Below are 21,753 nucleotides of genomic sequence, written 5' to 3' on the forward strand. Positions count from 1 at the left end.
GTTAGTAAGTGGATCTGTAAATGAATGAATGGTTCTCACTGGTTAGCTGGGTGAGGTGCGAATTGTTCAGATTTGTGAGTGACTAGGCAGGTTAGAGGAGGAGGGTAGTTAGTTTGTGTTGGGGGGGCTGTTGGCTGGTTGATCCTAGTGGTTAATTGGATGATAAGGAAGGTCGTCAAGTGGTCTAGATGTAATTCGATCAAGTCAGCAAGGTAGACAGATGGTCAGGTTTATAGAAACGATCATAGAATCACTACAGAGAAGAAACAAGCCATTCGGCCCATCAACTCCACACCGAGCCTCGGATGAGTATTCCACCCAGACCCATCCCCCTAACCCTGCAACTTCCCATTCCCAATCCAACTAGCTTGCACATCTCTGGACACTGCAGGCAATTTTAGCCTGGCCAATCCACCTAATCAGGACATCTTTATGAACAAGAAACCGGACCAACGGATAAAAACCTATGCAGACACTGCGAGAATATACAGACTCCACTCGGACAGTGATTCAAAACTGGAATTGAACTTGGGTTGCTGGCACTATTTGGCAGCATTACTAACCACTGAACCACTGTGCCTCCAGGTTATGCAGGTAAGTGGTTGGGAATTAGTCATTTTGGTGAGGGGTGAAACTGGGTGGAGTGGTTGGGTCAGTCACGAGTTATCAGGTCAACTCAGGTATAATCAGGTGATTGTGTAGGTACTCAGGTGAACCCTGGGAGTTTCAGGATAATGATTGGAGTTGACAGTTTGGAGTTACCCAGGTGTTAATGTGTCTGGCATTCCTCGGATAGTGAAGTAAATGCTGTAGAAATATGCAAAGTTTGAACTCTGATCTAGACTCAGAAATATTTGTGTATCAACCTAGTAACGGAGGAATGGCCCACTGCCAATCCTGAAAACATTTGTACAGTAACATATCCAATTTCTGACAACTCAACAACCAGGTGATTTAGTGCTAGGTGACCTTCCTTATTTGAATGTACATAGCCATTAGGTTCAAAAAGGGTAGCACTGGAAAAATACAGCAAGTCAGGCAGCATCTGAGGAGCAGGAGAATCGACATTTTAGCATAAACCCTTCATCAGGAATTCCTGATGAAGAGCTCATGCCTGAAATGTTGACTCTCCTGCTTCTCGGATTCTGTCTGACCTGCTGTGCTTTTCCAGTACCACCCTTTTCGACTTTTGACAGTTCAGCATCCGCAGTCCTCACTTTCTCCATAGCCATTAGGTTCTCAAAAAAAAAACAAAGAGGAAATACAAACTGTGCTTTACCTCATTTAAATCATAGTGGAAGTATCTGAGGTGTGCTGGAATTATTCAGTATGTGGTGTGATTCACAACAAACACAACGCTGCAAAGTGATGCCATTGAAGATCAGGAACTCCAATGTCTATTTTGGCCACATTCATTTATACTGATGCCAGCCCTATATTTATGAAAACTGGATTTTAAAGATTAAGGACTCCTCACCCACTACAAATAGAGAATATTGGGCTTTATCATATTCTTCCTTACAAATAAAGTTCCTCCCTTCATTCTGTTCATCCCCAAGCCTGAAGCAGGTTCCCAAATCTCCTTCCTGCAGCAGCAGTTCCCCCCTCCCCCCACTAGACACCCATCACACCCCTTTCCCATTAGTTTTTCTTGCTGTATCCAACAGACTACGTATTTGAGCAGCCTACATGAACAGTCCCTGATGAGAAGTGCCCAAACCTCTGACCGATGTCTGTGCATCTTCTCAACTGCATTAGTCCTAACCCTGTACTGGCTGGTATGGAATCACTTGACTGATCATGCCTCATTCCCTGAACTGTAGAGGCATGGATGCCCTGATTGAGAACACTACAATCGGACACCCAATTTTGGTCAATTCCCTGAACTACAGAGTATCAGAGTCTGCACTTGACTTACTGTGCAAAACTCTCTACATGATGGGTGCCTCATGGAATTCAGTGAAGACTACTCCCTTAAGACTCTGAGACATGTCTGTTCACTTTCATCACATGCAGTGTGTTGGCTGCTTAATTGGTGCAAATGTGAGATTGACATAGTAACGTACCATATCGCAAGATGTCCACTCTTTTGACTGAGGACTTGAGCAGCAAGGCAAGCAGCCTGGTTGTGTGACTGTGCGAAAACAGAGCAAGGCAAGGCAGGGTTAATGTGAGTATGCAGGAAGTCACGAAGTGAGTGAGCGCTAAGAAGGCAAGCGAGCAGCCATGAATTGCACCCTAGTCCAGTTTGTAGGTTTGGATCTCTGTCCCTGCATGAAAAGTGTCCTTGTGGCAACATTTAAATGCTAGTTGCTAATGTGCCCTGCAATGCAGTCTCTACTTTTTTTGTGTCCTGCAAATTAATTGGAGAATTGTCATGAGGATTCTGAGTGGTTGGCAATTATTAGATGCCAATGCCCATGTATGATAGGAGTGTGTAATGTGTTTCACTGTTGTTGAGTTGTAATTTCATGGATTGTGCCATGAAATACTGTTGCATGGTGACCAACATGGAGGCTCCTTGCAGCTGGCTGAAAGCACCAGGTGCCTATTTTGACGTCCATGTCAAGAATTTTCGGTGTCTTCTGTGCTTATGGTAAATGGTACGATATAGAAAGCTGTGCACCAATGAAGCATGATCTATAGGTGGTAAGGCCTTTAACCAACAGTTAGTCTTCTTAATGAATAACTAGCAAGAATCTCGCCTTGGCATCTGGAAACCAGTTTAAAGACTGGGTCATTTCCAATGTTGAGATAAGCCTCACTGGACTCCTCTCAATCTTCACCAAAGCCCACATCATTCAGGCCTGTGCAAGATTCCACACAAAATGTTAAATCCTGCCATTATTCCCCACACAGTCAGGTCTATAGGAAATTGTAGGAAGAACTATACTATGTAACCTCATTACAATTTCTACCTCAATGAACTAAATTGTACAATAACCTTAACCCACAAAAAAATTTTTCTATCCAAACCTTGATTGAGATTGAAACTATGTGAACAATATTCCATTTTAAAGACACCATTATGAACTGTGACATGGCACAAGGCATAGACAATGAGACTTTGACTGTATCTTTATTAAACTCCTTTTTCTTTAAGAAAACATAGGACCAAGTAAACAGGACAAGTGACAAGGGCAGAGGAAAACAAGAATCCACAACTGTAATAACCAATACTTTTCAGGATCACCAATGCCCGATATGAATTAATAGTCATTGGTAATAATAATGTTTTCTCATCAGTAAGAATGCTAAATTTTTGTTTTCTTTCCAGCTCCAAGATATGAAAGCTAAAAGTAATCAATCCCAAGCAGTTATGCATTTGTTTACAACCTCTAATATCCGGACTACCACAATCCTGAACATTATAATATGGTAAGTATTGTACAGCACTGAAAGAGACCATTTGTGCATTGTCCCTTCGCTGATTATTATGAATCACTATCCAATTAGTCCCACTTATCTGCTGTTTCCCCATTTCCTTACAATGATTTATTTTTCATGTACTTACTGAATTCTCTTTGAATGCTGCTATTTAATCTCTTTCCATGATTCTGACAAGCAGTACACTTTAAATTCTTACCACTTGTTGGATTTCTATTCCCTGAGATTGCCTTAGATTGATTAGGTGAAAGTGAGGACTGCAGATGCTGGAGATTAGTGTCAAGAGTGTGGTGCTGGAAAAGCACAGCAGGTCAGGCAGTGCCCGAGAAGCAGAAAAATCAACGTTTTGGGCAAAAGCCCTTTCGTGATGAAGAGCTTTTGCCCGAAACATTGATTTTCCTGCTTCTCGGATGCTGCCTGACCTGCTGTGCTTTTCCAGCACCATACTTTTGCCTCAGATTGATTGCCAATTGCTTTAAATCTGCAACTCCCGGTTATGGTCTCTTCAGACTTTGAAAACACTTTTGATTTACTCTATATAAACCCCTCTCAGTTTTAATAAACTCAATCAAAACTACCTTTAACTTACTCAGCTCTAAGAAGACCAGGTCTCTCTCTCTAACCCATTTCATAGGAAACTGCTCATCCCCAAAATGTTTGAGCGAACCTCTTTGGTATCCTGTCCAAAGCCATTGCGTCATATGCAAAGTGTGATTCTCTAGGTCAGTAAAGTCACCATAGTCCCAGAGCCCAAATGACTGTTGCGGGTGAAAAGAAACTCTCTAACTCTAGGGTGCCGGAAGTTAATGAGCAAACCAGTTCAAACGAGAAAAGGACAAAAGAATTTCAAATACAGTAATCTGCAAAGCTATGATTTTGAAATTGCCAAACCATCAGCTCTCCACTATCTGCTCCTACCTAATGATGTAGAAACTGTTCATATATCTTTTAAGTTTAATATTTGCTTAAAACTCACTCTTTATTTCTAATCTGAAACTACTGACCTCACTATTGTTAACTCAAAAAGCCTTTGATAGATTGCATCTTTTTGAAGTATAAATTAACTTGGTCTGACAAAAGGCATCCAAAAGGAAGCATTATATCAAATTAACTTCATTACAACTAAATGAGGGGACAGGTGAATACAGAAGACGTGCAAGTTCAACCTTTCTCACTCAGAGGAGTGGGGCATCTATCTGAAACCATAATAAATTGGGGAGCCTCGTCTGGGGGCTGGTCTTAACACTTTTGCTCTATTTGATGACAGGTACTAATGCTGCTCCTCCTGTTAATGATCAAAGGCCCAAGATAGAGCTCCACAAATTATTGCCAAATTGTAGCCTGATCTGAAGGCTACAGTTGGGAAGTGCAGAAAAACATCAATTTCTACATGATAGAAATCACCCCCAAAGCCTTAGAACACATTTCAAGAGCAGTGACAGTGTGCTATCGGAAAGGGTCTTGTGAGCAAAATACCTTTCACCTTGGCAAAGAAGAGGTCACATCTCCGTACCCAAAGGCTTTCCAACCTGTCAACTGCACGACCTCAGCAGATTCAGTTTTGGTCTTATTTTCATTCAACCTAGAAAGTTTCAGAATATATTTGATGGAGTGATTCCCCCCTCTACTGCCTCCAAACTCATGTTGCCCCAGCCCCACACTGCCTGCTCCCCAAGATCCACAAGCCCAACGACAGGGCCAACCCATTGTCTCGGCATGTTCCTGCCCCACAGAACTCATCTCATCCCATCCCACCTTGACTCCATTCTCTCTCCAGTCTGCAGGCACCCTGCCTCTATTCCTGATGATGGGCTTTTGCCTGAAACGTCGATTTTACTGCTTCTCGGATGCTGCCTGACCTGCTGTGCTTTTCCAGCACCACTCTAATAGAGACTCTGGTTTCGAGCATCTGCAGTCATTGTTTTTACCTCAATTCTCTCCCCATTAGTTCATGCACTTCCCACTGGCATCCGCAATACCAATCACGCCTTCCATATAGAGTCGAAGAGATGAACAGTGGAAACAAACCTTTCAGTCCAACTTGTCCATGCCGTCCAGATATCCCAACCCAATCTAGTCCCACCGTCCCGTACCCGGGAAACTCTTCCTATTCATATACCCATCCAGATGCCTCTTAAATGTTGCAATTGTACTAGTCTCCAGCACTTCCTCTGGCAGCCCCATTCCACACAAGCACCACCCTCTGTGTGAAAAAGTTGCCCCTGAGGCCTGTTTTATATCTTGCCCCTCTCACCCGAAACCCACCCCAGGGAAAAGACCTTGTCTATTTATCCTATCCATGCTCCTCATGACTTTATAAACCTCTATAAGGTCACCCCATCAGCCTCCAATGCTCCAGGGAAAACAGCCCAACCCTGTTCAGCGTCTTCCTATAGCTCAAATCTTCCAACCCTGGCAACATCCTTGTAAATCTTTTCTGAACCCTTTCAAGTTTCACAATATCTTTCTGAAAGGAAGGAGTCCAGAATTGCATGCAATATTCCAAAAGTGTCATAATCAATGTTCTGTACAGCCACAACATGACCTCCCATCTCCTGTACTCAATACTCTGACCAATAAAGGAAAGCATACCAAATGCTTTTTTTACTTTCCTGTCTACCTGGGAGTCTACTTTCAAGGAACTATGAACCTGCACTCCAAGGTCCCTTTGTTCAACAACACTCCCTAGGACCTTACCATTAAGTGTATAAGTCCTGCTAAGATTTGCTTTCCCAAAATGCAGCACCTCGCATTTATCTAAATTAAACTCCATCTGCCGCTCCTCAGCCCATTGGCCCATCTGATCAAGATCCCATTGTAATCTGTAGTAATCTTCTTCGCTGTCCACTACACCTCCAATTTTAATGTCATCTGCAAACTTACTAACTATACCTCTTAAGTTCACATCCAAATCATTTATGTAAATGACAAAAAGCAGTGGACCCATCACCAATCCTTGTGGCACTCCACTGGTCACAGGCCTCCAGGCTGAAAAACAACCCTCCACTACCACCCTCTGTCTTCTACCTTTGAGCCAGTTCTGTATCCAAATGGCTAGTTCTCCCTGTATTCCATGAGATCTAACCTTGCTAATCAGTCCCCCAAGGGGAACCTTGTCGAACGTCTTACTGAAGTCCATTTAGATCACATCTACTGTTCTGGCCTCATCAATCCTCTTTGTTACTTCTTCATAAATTCAATCAAGTTTGTGATTTCGCAGACACAGAGCCATGTTGACTATTCCTAATCAGTCCTTGCCTTTCCAAATACATATACATCCTGTCCCTCAGGATTTCCTCCAACAACTTGCCCGTCACCAACATCATGCTCACTGGTCTAGAGTTCCTTGGCTTGTCCGTACCACCTTTCTTAAACAGTGGCATCAGGTTTGCCAACCTCCCGTCTTCTGGCACCTCTACTGTGACTGTCGACGATACAAAAATCTCAGCAAGAGGCCCAGCAACCACTTCTCTAGCTTCCCACAGAGTTCTCAGGTACACCTGATCAGGGCCTGGGGATTTATCCACTTTTATGCATTTCAAGACATCCAGCACTTCCTCCTCTGCAATATGGACATTTTTCAAGATGTCACCATCTATTTCCCTACATTCTACATCTTCCATGTCCTTTTCCACAGTAAATAAAAATGCAACATACTCATTTCTGCGGCTCCACACAAAGGCCACTTTGCTGATCTTTGAGGGGCCCTGTTCTCTCCTGAGTTAGCCTTTTGTCCTCAATATATGTGTAAACACCCTTTGGATTTTCCTTAACTCTATTTGCCAAAGCTATCTCATGTCTGCTTTTTGCCCTCCTGCTTTCCCTCTTAAGTATACTCCTACTGCCTTTATACTCTAAGGATTCAGTCGATCTATCCTGTCTAGACCTGACATATTAGTGAATTTTGAGAAGATTTGTGGCTCAGGTTGAGATTCTGGATGTAGGTTTGCTCGCTGAGCTGGGAGGTTAATTTCCAGACATTTTGTCACCCTACTAGGTAACATCTTCATTGGGCCTCAGGTGAAGCACTGTACATGATTCCTCCTTTCTATTTATATGTTTGGGGTTTCTTTGGGTTGGTGATGTCATTTCCAGTGGTGATGGTATTTCTTGTTCTTTATCTCAGGGGGTGGTAGATGGAGTCTAACTTGATGTGTCTGTTAATAGAGTTCCGGTTGGAATGCCATGCTTCTAGGAATTCTTGTGCATGTCTCTGTTTGGCTTGTCCTAAGATGGATGTGTCGAAGTGGTGTCCTTCCTTATTTGTATGTAAGGATACTAGTGAGAGAGGATGAAGTCATTTTGAGCCTAGTGTTCATGGTGTTCATGTATCCAGGTGGCTAGCTTTCTGCCTGTTTGTCCAATGTACTGTTTGTTCCAGTTCTTGCAAGGTATTTTGTAAATGACATTAGTTTTGCTTGTTGTCTGTATAGGGTCTTTCAAGTTCATAAGCTGCTGTTTTGTGTGTTGGTGGGTTTGTGGGCTACCAACAACCCATTATCCCACCAACACACTAAAACAGCAGCTAATGAAGTTGAAAGGCCATACAGACAACAAGCAAAACTAATGTCATTTACAAAATACCGTGCAAGAACTGTAACAAACACTACATTGGACAAACAAGCAAATAACTAGCAACCAGGATGCATGAACACCAACTAGCCACAAAATGACATGACCCTCTCTCACTAGTATCCTTACATATAGATAAGGAAGGACACCACTTTAACTGGGACAACACATCCATCTCAGGACAAGCCAAACAGAAGTATGCATGAGAATTTCTAGAAGCATGGCATTCCAACCCGAACTGTATCAACAGTCATCAAGTCAGACCCCATCTACCACCCCCTGAGAAAAGGAACAGGAAATGACATCACCAACCCAAAAAAACCCAAACATATAAATAGAAAAGAGGAATCATGTACAGTGCTTTGCCTGAGGCCCACTGAAGATGTTATCTAGTATGGTGACGAAATGGCTGGAAATGAACCTCCCAGCTCAGCAAGTAAACCTACACCCAGACATGACATATGTTTCCTTCTTTTTCTTAACCAAATCCTCAATTTCTTTAGTCAGCCAGCAATTGCTAATCCTACCAGCCTTTCTTTTCACCCTAACAAGGATATACTGTCTCTGAACTCTCGTTATTTCATTTCTGAAGGCTTCCCAATTTCTAGCTGTCCCTTTACTTGTGAACATCAGCCCCCAATCAGCTTTTGAAAGTTCTTGCCTAATACCATAAAAATTGGCCTTTCTCCAATTTAGAACTTCAACTTTTAGATCCAGTCTGTCTTTTTCCATCACTATTTTAAATCTAATAGAATTATGGTCACTGGCCCCAAAGTGTTCCCCTACTGACACCTCAGTCACCTGCCCTGACTTATTTCCCAAGAGTCGGTCAAATTTTGTCAAATTAAGTAGGGACATCCACATTCTGAATCAGAAAAGGTTCTTGCACACACTTAACAAATTCTTCTCCATCTAAACCCTTAACACTATGGCAGTGCCAGTCTATGTTTGGAAAGTTAAAATTCCCTACCATAACCACCTTATTATTCTAAAAGATAGCTGAGATTTCCTTACAAGTGTGTTTCTCAATTTCCCCTCTGACTATTGGGGGTCTATAACACAATCCCAATGAGGTGATCATTCCTTTCTTATTTGTCAGTTCCACCCAAATAACTTCCCTGGATGTGTTTCTGGGAATATCCTCTCTCAGTACAGCTGTAATGCTATCCATTATCAAAATGCCACTCCCCCTCCTCTCTTGCCTCCCTTTCTATCCTTCCATTTGTATCCTGCAACATTAAGCAACCAGTCCTGTCCACCCCTGAGCCATGTTTCTGTAATTACTATCATAACCTGGTCCCATGTTCCGAACCATGCCCTGAGTTCATCTGCCTTCCCTGTTAGGCCCCTTGCACTAAAATAAATGCAGTTTAATTTATCAGTCCTACCTTGTTCTCTGCTTTGACCCTGCCTGCCCTGACTGTTTGACTCGCTTCATTTCTCAACTGTACCAGTCTCAGATTGATCTCTTTCCTTACTATCTCCCTAGGTCCCACCCATCCACCGATCCCACCCAACTTTACTTGTTTAATCCTCCCGAGCAGCTCTAGCAAATCTCCCTGCCAGTATATTAGTCCCCTTCCAATTTAGGTGCAAACCGTACTTGTTGTACAGGTCACTTCAAACCCAAAAGAGATTCTAATAGCACCATCTTATTCCTCTACAAAACACTGCTCCAGGCTAACTTAATATCTATGGCTTATATTTTTAAGTTTAATAAAGAGACATATCTCAATAAAACATATTATCAAGAAATAACCCACTCCATTGACTACTGCAGACATACTGTAAGGCCCCAAGGCCACACTTAAAACTATTCACTTATCTGTCTCTGTACTGTGACCACTCCCAAACAGGTTCCTCCAAGATCCGTTGTAAATTTCACTCTTTGTTAATTCCCCAGACGCACTCTGATGTCCAGCAATACGTGAATTCAAACAGCAAAGGCAGTAACTGTGCAGGTTCACTCCTCTTTCAGTTTCTTTCTCGCTCTCTCTCTCTCTCCATGTGCTGCTTTTATCTGTTCTTCTCCATTTTAAAAGTGCTGTTGTTTTGACTTTTTTTCCTCCGAAGTTCCAAACCAATGCAACACCATACAAAACAGTAATTGCTGCTCCTGGAATTCAAGGAAATCATCTCCAACACCTAAGTACCTCAAAAAAATGAGCAGCCTGTTACAGCCAGAAAGTTTTCCCATCGTCCATCTTGGATTACCCAGAATCCATTTCTTTAACAACTTCCAATTCCCTCCCCACAGCGCTTTCTCTTCACTATGGTTGTGCAACCCTGATACACACCTGTACCTCACAAGGACAGCCTCCAGACCCTCCACTTCTTCCTCCCCAAAGACCAGTCCAGCCCCCCTCCACCAAAACCATCCTCTGCCTCACTGAACTGGTCCTCACTCTTAATGACTTTTCCTTTAACTCCTCACATTTCCTCCAAGTCAAAGAGTAACTATGGGTACTCGGATAGCCCAAGCTATGCCTGCCTCTTTGTCAGCCATATCGAGCAGTCCCTCTTCAGCACCAAGATAGGCACTGTACCCCAATTCTTCCACCATTACATCGATGACTGCATCGGTGCAGCGTCCTGCACCCAGGCTGAACTGGAGCAGTTCATCAACTTCACCTACAAGTTCCACACCACCCTCAGATTCACTTGGTCCATCTCGAACACCTCCCTCCCCTTCCTTGACCTCACCATTACCATCTCTGGTGACAATCTCCAGATGGATGTCTACTCCAAACCTACAGACTCCCATAATTACCTGGACTATACCTCCTCCCACCCAGTATCCTGCAAAAACTCCATTCCATTCTCCCAATTCCTCTACCTCCACTGCATCTGCTCAGATGAGGAAACATGCCATTCACGAGCATTCCAGATGTCTACCTATTTTGGTAGACAAAAGTACAACGCGCTTTTCCTCCCACCATCATCCAGACAGCCCTCTGCCGCACCACTTCCATTCCCCGTTTGACAGATCTGAACACTCCTCCCTCCCCCCCATCATAATAAGGACAGAGTCTCCCTTGTCCGCACCTATCACCCCACTAGTCTCCTCATCCAACACATCATCCTCGAACACTTCTGCCTACTCCAAATAGACCGCACTACCAAGGACATCTTCCTCTCCCCATCCTCTCTGCCTTCTGCAAAGACCGTTCCCTCTGATAGTCCAGGGTCCACATCGTCCCCACCACACAGCCCCCAGGTACCTTCCCCTACAACCAGAAAAGATGCAAAACCTGCCAGTACACCACCCCCCTCACCTCCACCCAGAGCCTCAAACAGTCCTTCTAGGTGAGATAGAGGTTCACCTGCCTCTCTTCCAACCTAGTTTACTGGAACAGGTGTGCCCAATGTGGTCTTCTGTACACTGGGGAGACCGAATGTAAATTTAGGGAATGGCTCACTGAACGTCTGCAGGAGCCGACTGGACCTTCCAGTCACCACCCATTTTAATTCCTCAACCATTCCCTTTCCAACATGACCATCCTTGGCCTCCTCCATTGCCAAAACAAACCACAGCTTCTATTGGAGGAACAATACCTTTTCTTCCGCCTGGGCACTCTACAGCCCGGAGGACTCAGCATTGAGTTCTCCAATTTCAAATAACCTCCCTCCCCATCCCCCCACTACCTTCCCAGCCCCTCAACTCCATTGCCACTGTTCCCTGCCACCAAATGGATTCATTCCTTCCATTGACCAACCAGGTCATACCCTCTACCTGTTTTCCCCTATCTCCATTTCACCACCCTGCTCTCACCACCCCCTTTATCTGCAAGTCCCCTGACACCCACCCCCAGTCCTGAAGAAGGGTTACACCCTAAACGTTGACTTCTACACCTCCTGATGCTGCCTGGTTTGCTGTTTTCTTCTAGCCTCCAGCCTTCTGCCTGTCTACTTCAGTTATATTTGAGACAGACTTCAATAGATTTTTGGATAATATGTATTAAGGAAGATGCAGATAATTCAGAAAGATGGATTTGTGATCAAAGGTCAGCCACAGTCTTCTGAAACAGGATAGAAGGGCCATATGGCCTACTCCTGTTTTCATTTCTTAGAAAATCATAGAATAGTTGCGCATCACGTCTGTCCTGGCTGTCCACAAGAACAATTCAATCTCACTTCCACCTTTCTCTGTAACGCTGCAATGAATTTCCCTTCAGACAATGATTAAAATTTCTTTTACAAATCCTTTCTGGCTCCTAACCATATGCTGCATAAAACCCTTTTCCTTGAGTGGTGTTGTTTTTGGTTCTTTTACTATTTATACTCTATTTTGATTTTAGGTCTTCGGTCATTCTGACCCCAGCACCTGACATCTACCCAGCCACTGGACCTGCCTCTTTATGCTATGGACCTAATAACCCCCTGCAACCCAATATTCTCAATTTGCCTGACTGCCAAATCTGATATCTTTTACCTCATTCTGTACCTAATCCAGCTCCCCCCACTCCCCCCCCAGTTCTCACACATACACACTTTGCCAACTTCAGAATGGACACCCACTGCCCCCCCCCTCACCCCGACCTGACCTGATAGTTACCACCAACCCCAATCTACCACTTACCTAAATACTTCTTCAATTACCAGGGTTCCTATCCACCTGGCATTCTATCCCTCTACCCATCTAGCACCTAACATTCTGACAATCTACATCATGGTACCCTAACCCTACCCACCTGCTGACCAAACACTTACATACATTGAACCCTAAGCTCACATTGACTTTAACCTTACCTTTTGACAATCGGTATTAAAATGGCTGCCTGTGATTTTTATATTTGAGAATACAGGAGATGACAGCTATGAAACAGGGCATGGTTTGCCTTCCCCTGACAGCTCTGCACTATGAGGGAATATTTCTGAAGGATCTCTGTTTGGAATCTCTTGTCAGAAGTACAGTGCTTTCATGGCATAAAAAAAGGAGTGAGTCCCAATCTGCATGAGATCTGGTGTGCAGCATTTTACAGGTTTTTAGAATACGTTTACAGCAGATCTGCCTATCCCACAGGAGTTCCCTGTGCTCATACAAACACCCACCAGTTATCATGCTCCACTTTAATATAAAAGGTGACAAATTCTTAACTGTTTCCTAACATGCTGGAAATATTGCAGTTTTAGCTTCCAAACTGTGCTCACTCTGGCAAACTAAACCTCCACCTATGAAGCCCAAGATGTAAAATGCTTTATTAAATTTTTCAATGTCTTTCCTGAAACCTTCAGGAATTTGAGCAAAAATACACTCAGGTCTTTCAGTTCTTCCATCCCTTTAAATTGTACCATTTGGCTTGCATTGTCTCTCTTTGTTCTTTATCACTTTGCACTTTTTTGAGTCAAGTTGCATCTGTCCTGGGACGGTACAAGAAACCTGCTTTCTCAGTCTTTCAGCAGCTGGATGGATAATTAGCAACTAATATATCACGTTGTACCCTGAGCAAATGGAATGGAATCATGCATTCAGGTCATGTGTACAGTGTTGGATTTACCAAGCAAAAGACAATATGGATGTTGCTGCTTCTCAATAGAGAAGGGAGTTCTTTAGAAATTTGTTGCCTGTAGGGCATCTTCCAGTTGAACGTCTAATATTTGGCATTAATTCTGAATATAGAGCGCAGATCTGCTGCCTGGCCTTTTCTGGGCACCGTCGATGCAGGAAGCATTAGTGAAGAAGAAAGAAAATCCAAGTAAAACTAAAATAGAAAGAGGTATGGAAGAAGTTTAAAAACAAAAATTTTATAATAAGATTTTTCATTTTGTTGCAGGATGGTTCTGGCAACTGGATACTTTGGTCTGTCTTTGAATGTGCCCAATCTTCATGGCGATGACTATCTGAACTGTTTCTTGATGGGCGTCATTGAAGTTCCAGCCGCTATAGCAGCTTACATTTTTCTCCAGAGGTTTCCCCGAAGGTTCAGCCTTTCAGGCATTCTTTTTCTTGGTGGAGTTGTCCTTTTGCTCATCCAGATCATACCTTCAAGTAAATGCTTGCAGTGCACTTAAAATTATTACAAACTGTCTTTGTTAAATATTACAAAGGAAAATTTCATGCTATATTGAAATGTACATGAGGGTCACAAATGACTAAAAGAAGATTCAAATAGTTTACAGCAGTTTATTGAACATTGGCAGAGCAGGTGTCAAACTCAATTTAATCAGAATAACTAGACGAACAATACAGAACAGGATGTTTTTCTGATCCTGGTTTGGATTCATGGACAGAAGATGGAGAAGCAGTAATCTTTTCTCATTTAGCTCCAACCCTATTCTGACGTGAGTGTCCCTTCCCAAGAAGCTGCTTATGTAATTTAATTCTAACAGCTAGTGGGTACCTCATGAAGATCATTTGTTCAATTATATCCTCACACTCAATCGCCAGGGAACAGGTACCCAAAACAGACCTCTCCTATTCCAGCCCCTTTAGTCTGAGCCCATTTCCTCCCTTATCCCTGATGTGGACATCTTGATATCTGTTTCAGACAGATTATTTTAAGATTTTTGCACATGAAGGCCTTTCTCATCAGGTCCAAGAATGGCTACTCAGGATTATACCTAGAGTTTTTGCTACTCTTAATAGATTTTAGCATTCTGCAACACTGTTCAACAAACAGTAATAATCTTTTATAGGTTCAGGCATCTTTGCTGCTTATGCAAAGATGACATGCTGGGAGTAGAGTAATACCAGAAAGAAAATTGGGATTGAATAATCTCATGCCAATGTTGTACATTTCATGCTTTATAGAACAACAGCATCAGGAGAAGAAGTCAATTGAAGAAGTCACATTTTCATCCTTAGTTACAAAAGAAAAACTACAGAAGACCTTAAATTGACTCAAAGTTTATAATATGGAGCAGTTGAAAGTTATTTAAATTTTGTTGCAATTAAATGTCATAATTGGAGCCAGTATATTGTTAAAATATGGCATATTTTGTTGTGAATTAAATCCATCCTGTATACATTTTCAGTTGAAGCCACAAACCCTAGCCCCAAACCTGTGCTGTTGCCGCATATAGGTACGTTGGCAGAATTATGCCCAGTTATGGCAAATTCTGGTTTCCATTAAGTTTCAGCATCAATAAACCTGTAAAGGTATTACAATGAGACTTATAGTGCATCAAGTGGAGATCTGCTTCTGATAACCCTTGCCTAAGATAAATGCACACATAGCCACTAGAATCCTGACTCACCAACTTTCCTTTCAAGCTCTAATATTAGCTGACTTTGTCTGCACACTGAGCATGCATCCTCCTCCTTTCAAAACCACCAGCATTAACACCATTGTCAAAAATATCCTATCAAATTTTCGCTCAGTTTTAAAATTCTCTTCCCTCTCCCAAAACCCTGCATCTGTTGTGGCTTCCCTGAAGTTTTCCCATTTCTCCTGCAATTCTGTGCTTAAAACCTTCCAATCAGATTTTCTCTTCATCCTGGGACCAAAACTGTCGATTCCAAATTCATGTCCAGTGCTCACTATGAATGTGTCTGTGGTTTATTATCCTTCCTCATCCTTCTCATCCCAAGACTTTGAGTGTGTCAGATACCAAATATATTTCCTCAAACATCTACGCTCTTGCTTCATATGGCATTAACTAAAATGATTCCTATTCCCTCGATTTCTTTCCTTTGATGCCCTGATTAAAATCTCATTTAATATACTTAGGATGTGATCTTGACAGCACTCTGCTCTACAGAATTCCTCAGAATCACCAAACTCTGAGGGAAAAAAAATACTCCTCATTTCTGTCTTAAGGTGACCCCTATCTCTGAGATTATGCCTTTTGATCATAGATTCTTCCACAAGAGGAAAGAATGGCCTCACACTTACCTTGTCAAACCACCTAAAAATCTTATATGTTCCATTACGATCTCCTCTTATTCTTATAAACTCAAATAAGTACAAGCCTAACTTACCGAAGAGAAACTTCCTCTTGGCCGAGAATCAATCCAGTGAATCTACTCTGAATAGCCTCCAATCTTTCCTGAGATAAGAGGACCAAATCTTTTCACAGTGGTCCAAGTGTGGTTTGACTAGTGCCTTGCATACTTTAGCAAAACCTCCCTATTCATATACTCCATTGTCTTTGCAATAAAGGAGAACTTTCCATTTGGCTTCTGACGACTTGCTGAACTTAGATGCTTCTTTTTTGCAATTCATGTAGCACTTACCTGAAAGGAGCAGGGACACATCAGCTGCTGGAAATTAGCCTGCATTGAGTTTGGAAAAAAACGAGTGAAATCACAGAAATCTGTAGTTTATTCGTTGGGAAGAAATTGAAGTTAGGCTTTGTTTGTACATTGCTATAAATTAGAAAATTGTGTTATTGCTTTTGAAAGAAGGGACTAATTCGGAAACCAGAAATAAGTGAAAGTCAGGGCCATTTTAATAACAGAACATAACAATAAGTAAAACTGATGTAAGATAAGTGGGGGGGAGGGGGGTGGTGAAGTTAATTTAAGGGAAGTAAGTTTAAGACAAAGTAATTAAGAAAGCATGGGTAAGTACATGAAAGTTTAAGATCTGGAACGTGTGGTCTGTAATATGTGAGAGGGCAAGAATGGACATCTAGACATGTACAGGGAGTGCTTCCTGCTTCAGAAACATGAGCTCCAGGGAGGCTAATGTTGAAAGCACATCCAGCAAGGTGGTCACACTGCAGCTTAAGGGCCTGGAGGAAGGAAAGGAATGACTGGCCATCAGGCACCTGGTGCAGGAGGCACCTGGGATCCAGCTCACAAATTGTTTTCCACTTTGCAACTTGATAAAGGTTCTGGTTTCTCAAGGGAGTGCAGTAAGATTCATGTTCATGGCACTGCAAGTGGATGAGATGTACAGGAAAGGAGGAAGGAAGAGCTGTAATGATAGGGGATTCATTAGTTAGGGGAAGAGACAGGCCATCATTGTGAGCCGACATCCCTTTTGTTTAGTCTGGATCTATCCCCCCGCCACTTCCTCTTCCAGCATGGCAGACCCGATCTGCCTCCATCCATTTGAGACCCAGCTCTCCGACCCCTGCTCTGGAGCCGACATCCCTCCTCAACGATAACTTCAGCTGCAACCCATTCACCATTCTCCAGGAGTTTGCCACGCCTCGAAAAGTCCACCCCATTATGTTTTTGTAGCTGCCTTACCCTCTTCCTGGCTTATTTTCTATCTATCTTTGGCTCAGCAGCAACTTTGATGACCATATCTTCTATACCTTCATCTGAGTCATGTATATAAATTACAAATACTTGAGATCTCAGCACCAATCTCTGCACTTTATATCTGGCCAACCTGAAAAAGACCCTTATGGAAATCTAGCTGCTACATTGCACTGGTTCCCTTTATGCACAACTTGTTTTACTCCTCAAACAAAGCCAACAGCTTTGTCGCATGATTTCTTTTTCACAAAACCATGTGGATACTTTGGAAAGTATTTATTCTGTACATTCTGAACTATTTCCTTAAATGCCTGCCACTATATAGAGTCATAGAGATGTTCAGCATGGAAAAAGACCCTTCAGTCCAACCCATCCATGCCGACCAGATATCCAACCCAATCTATTCCCACCTGCCAGCGCCCAGCCCATATCCCTCCAAACCCTTCCTATTCATATACCTATCCAAATGCCTCTTAAATGTTGCAATTATACCAGCCTCCACCACATCCTCTGGCAGCTCATTCCATACACATACCACCCTCTGCGTGAAAAATTTGCCCAGTAGGTCTCTTTTATATCTTTCTCCTCTCACCCTAAACCAATGCCCTCTAGTTCTGGACTCCCCGACCCCAGGGAAAAGACTTTGCCTATTTACCCTATCCATGCCCCTCATAATTTTGTAAACCTCTATAAGATCACCCCTCAGCCTCTGACCCTCCAGGGAAAACAGCCCCAGCCTGTTCAGCCTCTCCTTGTAGTTCAAATCCTACTACCCAGGCAACATCCTTGTAAATCTTTTCTGAACACTTTCAAGTTCCACAACATCTTTCCAATAGGAAGGAGACCAGAACTGCAAACAATATTCCAACAGTGGCCTAACCAATGTCCTGTACAGCCGCAACATGACCTCCCAGCTCCTGTACTCAATACTCTGACCAATAAAAGAAAACATGCTAACTGCCTTCTTCACTATTCTATCTACCTGCGACTCCACTTTCAAGGAGCTATGAACCTGCACTCCAAGGTCCCTTTGTTCAGCAACACTCCCTAGGACCTTACCATTAAGTGTATAAGTCCTGCTAAGATTTGCTTTCCCAAAATGCAGCACCTCACATTTATCTGAATTAAACTCCATTTGCCACTTCTCAGCCCATTGGCCCATCTGGTCCAGATCCTGTTGTAATCCAAGGTAACCCTCTTCACTGTCTACTACACCTCCAATTTTGGTGTCATCTGCAGACCTACTAACTGTAATTCTTATGCTCGCGTCTACATCATTTATGTAAATGACAAAAAGTAGAGTACCCAGCAACGATCCTTGTGGCACTCCACTGGTCACAGGCCTCCAGGCTGAAAAACAACCCTCCACCACCACCTTTGAGCCAGTTTTGTATCCAAGTGGCTAGTTCTCTCTGTATTCCGTGAGATCTAACTTTGCTAATCAGTCTCCCATGGGGAACCTTGTCGAACACCTTACTGAAGTCCATATAGATCACATCTACTGCTCTGGCCTCATCAATCTTCTTTGATACTTTTTCAAAAAACTCAATCAAGTTTGTGAGACATGATTCCCCACGCACAAAGCCATGTTGACTATCCCTAATCAGTCCTTGCCTTTCTGACATGTGTACATCCTGTCCCTCAGGATTCCCTCCAACAACTTGCCCACCACCGAGGTGAAGCTTACAGGTCTATAGTTTCCTGGCTTGTCCTTACCAACATTCTTAAACAGTGGCATCATGTTTACCAACCTCCAGTCTTCCGGCACCTCACCTGTGACTATCGATGATACAAATATCTCAGCAAGAGACCCAGCAATAACTTCTCTAGCTTCCCACAGAGTTCTCGGGTACACTTGATCAGGTCCTGGGGATTTATCCACCTTTACCCATTTTCAAGACATCCAGCACTTCCTCCTCTGTAATCCGGACATTTCGCAAGATGTCACCATCTATTTCCCTGCAGTCTATATCTTTCATATCCTTTTCCACAGTAAATACTGATGCAAAATACTCATTTAGTATCTACCCATTTTCTGCAGCTCCACACAAAGGCCTCCTTGCTGATCTTTGAGGGGCTGTATTCTCTCCTTAGTTACCCTTTTGTCCTTAATATATTTGTAAAAACCCTTTGGATTCTCCTTAATTCTATTTGCCAAAGCTATCTCATGTCCCCTTTTTGCCCTCCTGATTTCCCTCTTAAGTACATTCATACTGTCTTTATACTCTTCTGAGGATTCACTCGAACTATCCTGCCTATACCTTACATATGCACCCTTCTTTTTCTTAACCAAACCCTCAATTTCTTTAGTCTTTCAGCATTCCCTATACCTACCAACCTTCCCTTTCACCCTATTGACCATCCTAGAACTTTAAGTTATCTATTTACCATCATCAGCTCTACTTTCATGCCCTCATAATTCCTATCATTTTTAAAAAAAATTCTTGGGCCCATCCTTAAAACTGATATAAAATCCGGTCATTTGCTGTTGCTGCTAACTTGGGTCACCGCTATGATGAGCCCTTAAGTTAGTGTTGTTTTTGGCAAGTCCAATATAGCTTTCTCTCTGATTATGTTTAGAACATTCCACATTAAGAAGCCACCCTAAAATATACTACAAACTCTTCATCAAAGCTACCTTTGCCCATTCAATTTTTCAATTGATTATAATCTCCCATGATTATTACGATGCAGTTCTGACACATTGTCATCATTTTTTCCTTCCTGCTCCACCCAATTATGTGGTTACTGTTAGAAGGTCGATATGACATTTTCAAAAGTACCTTCTTGCCTTTATCATTTCTTAACCTTGCCCAGATCATTTCTACTTATTGCTTGCCAGTACATAGGCCATGCCTTTATTGTACTGATGCCATAGTTAACTAACATAGCCATCCCTCCACATTTCCCAAGTTTTCTGTCATTAATTCTGTCATCCTGTCATAAATGTCCTGTGTCCTTAGAGATTCAATCCATCATCTTGCAGTCATGGTCTTTGGAATGGCTACCACATTGTACTAATTTATTTCTATTTATTTTGTTTTGATTGTGACATACATTCAGATAGAGAGCCTTTAGCTTTACTGTTTTACATTTTTGTAAATATCAGATTTCATCTGTCCTTTGACTCTTAAATTTATACTTTCTATCCCTTTCTGTCACAGTCAGTTTCTCATTTACTGTATTTTCTCTTTTATCCTTGACACTACTGTTTGACTTAATACATCTTCAGAAATTTGATCACTTCACTCATGATTGAGTTTTAAAGCCTCTCTACTTCTTTCTCTACTTGGCAAGCAGACTGGGACCCAGCTCAGTCGAGGTGGAGACCATCCTATTGCTACAGATTCCATTTTCGCCAGTACTGATGCCAATGCACCCCAAGTCAGAATCCCCTTCTTCCACACCAGTCTGAGATACACTTTCATTCCTCTAATATGACTTGTCCTACATTCATTTACACTCGGCTCAGGTCATAATCTAGAGATCATAACTATCAAAGTTTCAGTTCTTATTTATTCATCTGGCCACAGCATTCTGGACTCATGTTACTTGCTGCAGCGAACAGTGCCTGCCTCTCTCACTGAACTGTTCACTATTATCAGGACATTCTTTTCTGCTCACTCCACTTGAATGGCTTGCTGTACAATGGGCCAGTTAGCTCCCCAACCCACTCCCATCTCATTGTCATTCAGACATGCTGAAGAAAACCTCAGACCAGTTAGGCAACTGCAAAGGTTGAGGTTCCTGCTTTCTGTCCCCTTCTACATCTTACTTGCAGTCAGACTCACCTGACCCTGAGCATTGACCAAATTAGAAGACCCAACCTTACGAGGTATAACTGCATCCTGCTACAAAGATTCCAGTTTAAATTTCCTTTCCTGGTCCATTGCGGTGTCTGTGACTCAGCCTCCAGCTCAAATTCTGAAGCTGTTTGAACTTTGAACGCAGATTTTTTTTTTTGCTTTGGACCAAACATGATGAAACTGTGAAACATTACATGACCTGTTCTCCCTAATACATTGTAAGGAACTATTTAATTATTTAGTTCAACTATATAACAAAATTCAAGTTTTTATATATTTTATTAACCTTATCATCATTTGCTGTCCTCTATTGTATCTTAGGAATAGTATAAACCTTGGTCACTTACCAGATACTCACCAGATAATTAGTTCGATCTCCTATAGCTGAGTAAGAATCAATTCCTGGACGGTGAATAGTTCTGAAGAAGAATCAGAGAGGCAAAGAATAGGGAGAGAGTGCAGTTGAACACGTGGCTGCAAGGATGGTGTAGGAGGGAGGGCTTCAGATATTTGGACAATTGGACTGCATTCTGGGGAAGGTGGGACCTGTATAAACAGGACGGGTTGCACCTGAACCAGAAGGGCACCAATATCCTGGGGGGTAGGTTTGCTAGCACTCTTCGGGGGGGTTTAAACTAATTTGGCAGGGGGATGGGATCCGGACTTGTAGTCCAGCAAGTAAGCTAGCTGTGTGTCAGGATGTCCAAGACTGTAGGGAGGCTGTGGAGAAGGTAGCACTGACAGGGACTACTTGCAGACACAGAGATGGGCTCAAGTGCGTATACTTCAATGCAAGGAGTATCAGAAATAAGGTGGGTGAACTTAAGGCGTGGATCG

General features: G+C 42.6%; 1 protein-coding gene across 1 annotated transcript in view; it reads left to right on the plus strand.

Annotated features, from left to right (window-relative positions):
- LOC140492315 (organic cation/carnitine transporter 2-like) overlaps window positions 1–21,753 on the plus strand; it is an 83,852-nt gene that overhangs the window by 55,009 nt on the left and 7,090 nt on the right. The window contains exons 6-7 of the mRNA XM_072591261.1: window positions 3,278–3,378; window positions 13,734–13,948. Coding sequence (XP_072447362.1) covers window positions 3,278–3,378; window positions 13,734–13,948 — 316 coding nt within the window. The remainder of the gene's footprint in view (window positions 1–3,277; window positions 3,379–13,733; window positions 13,949–21,753) is intronic.

This window comes from Chiloscyllium punctatum, chromosome 20, assembly GCF_047496795.1.
Source record: "Chiloscyllium punctatum isolate Juve2018m chromosome 20, sChiPun1.3, whole genome shotgun sequence".
NCBI lineage: Eukaryota > Metazoa > Chordata > Chondrichthyes > Orectolobiformes > Hemiscylliidae > Chiloscyllium > Chiloscyllium punctatum.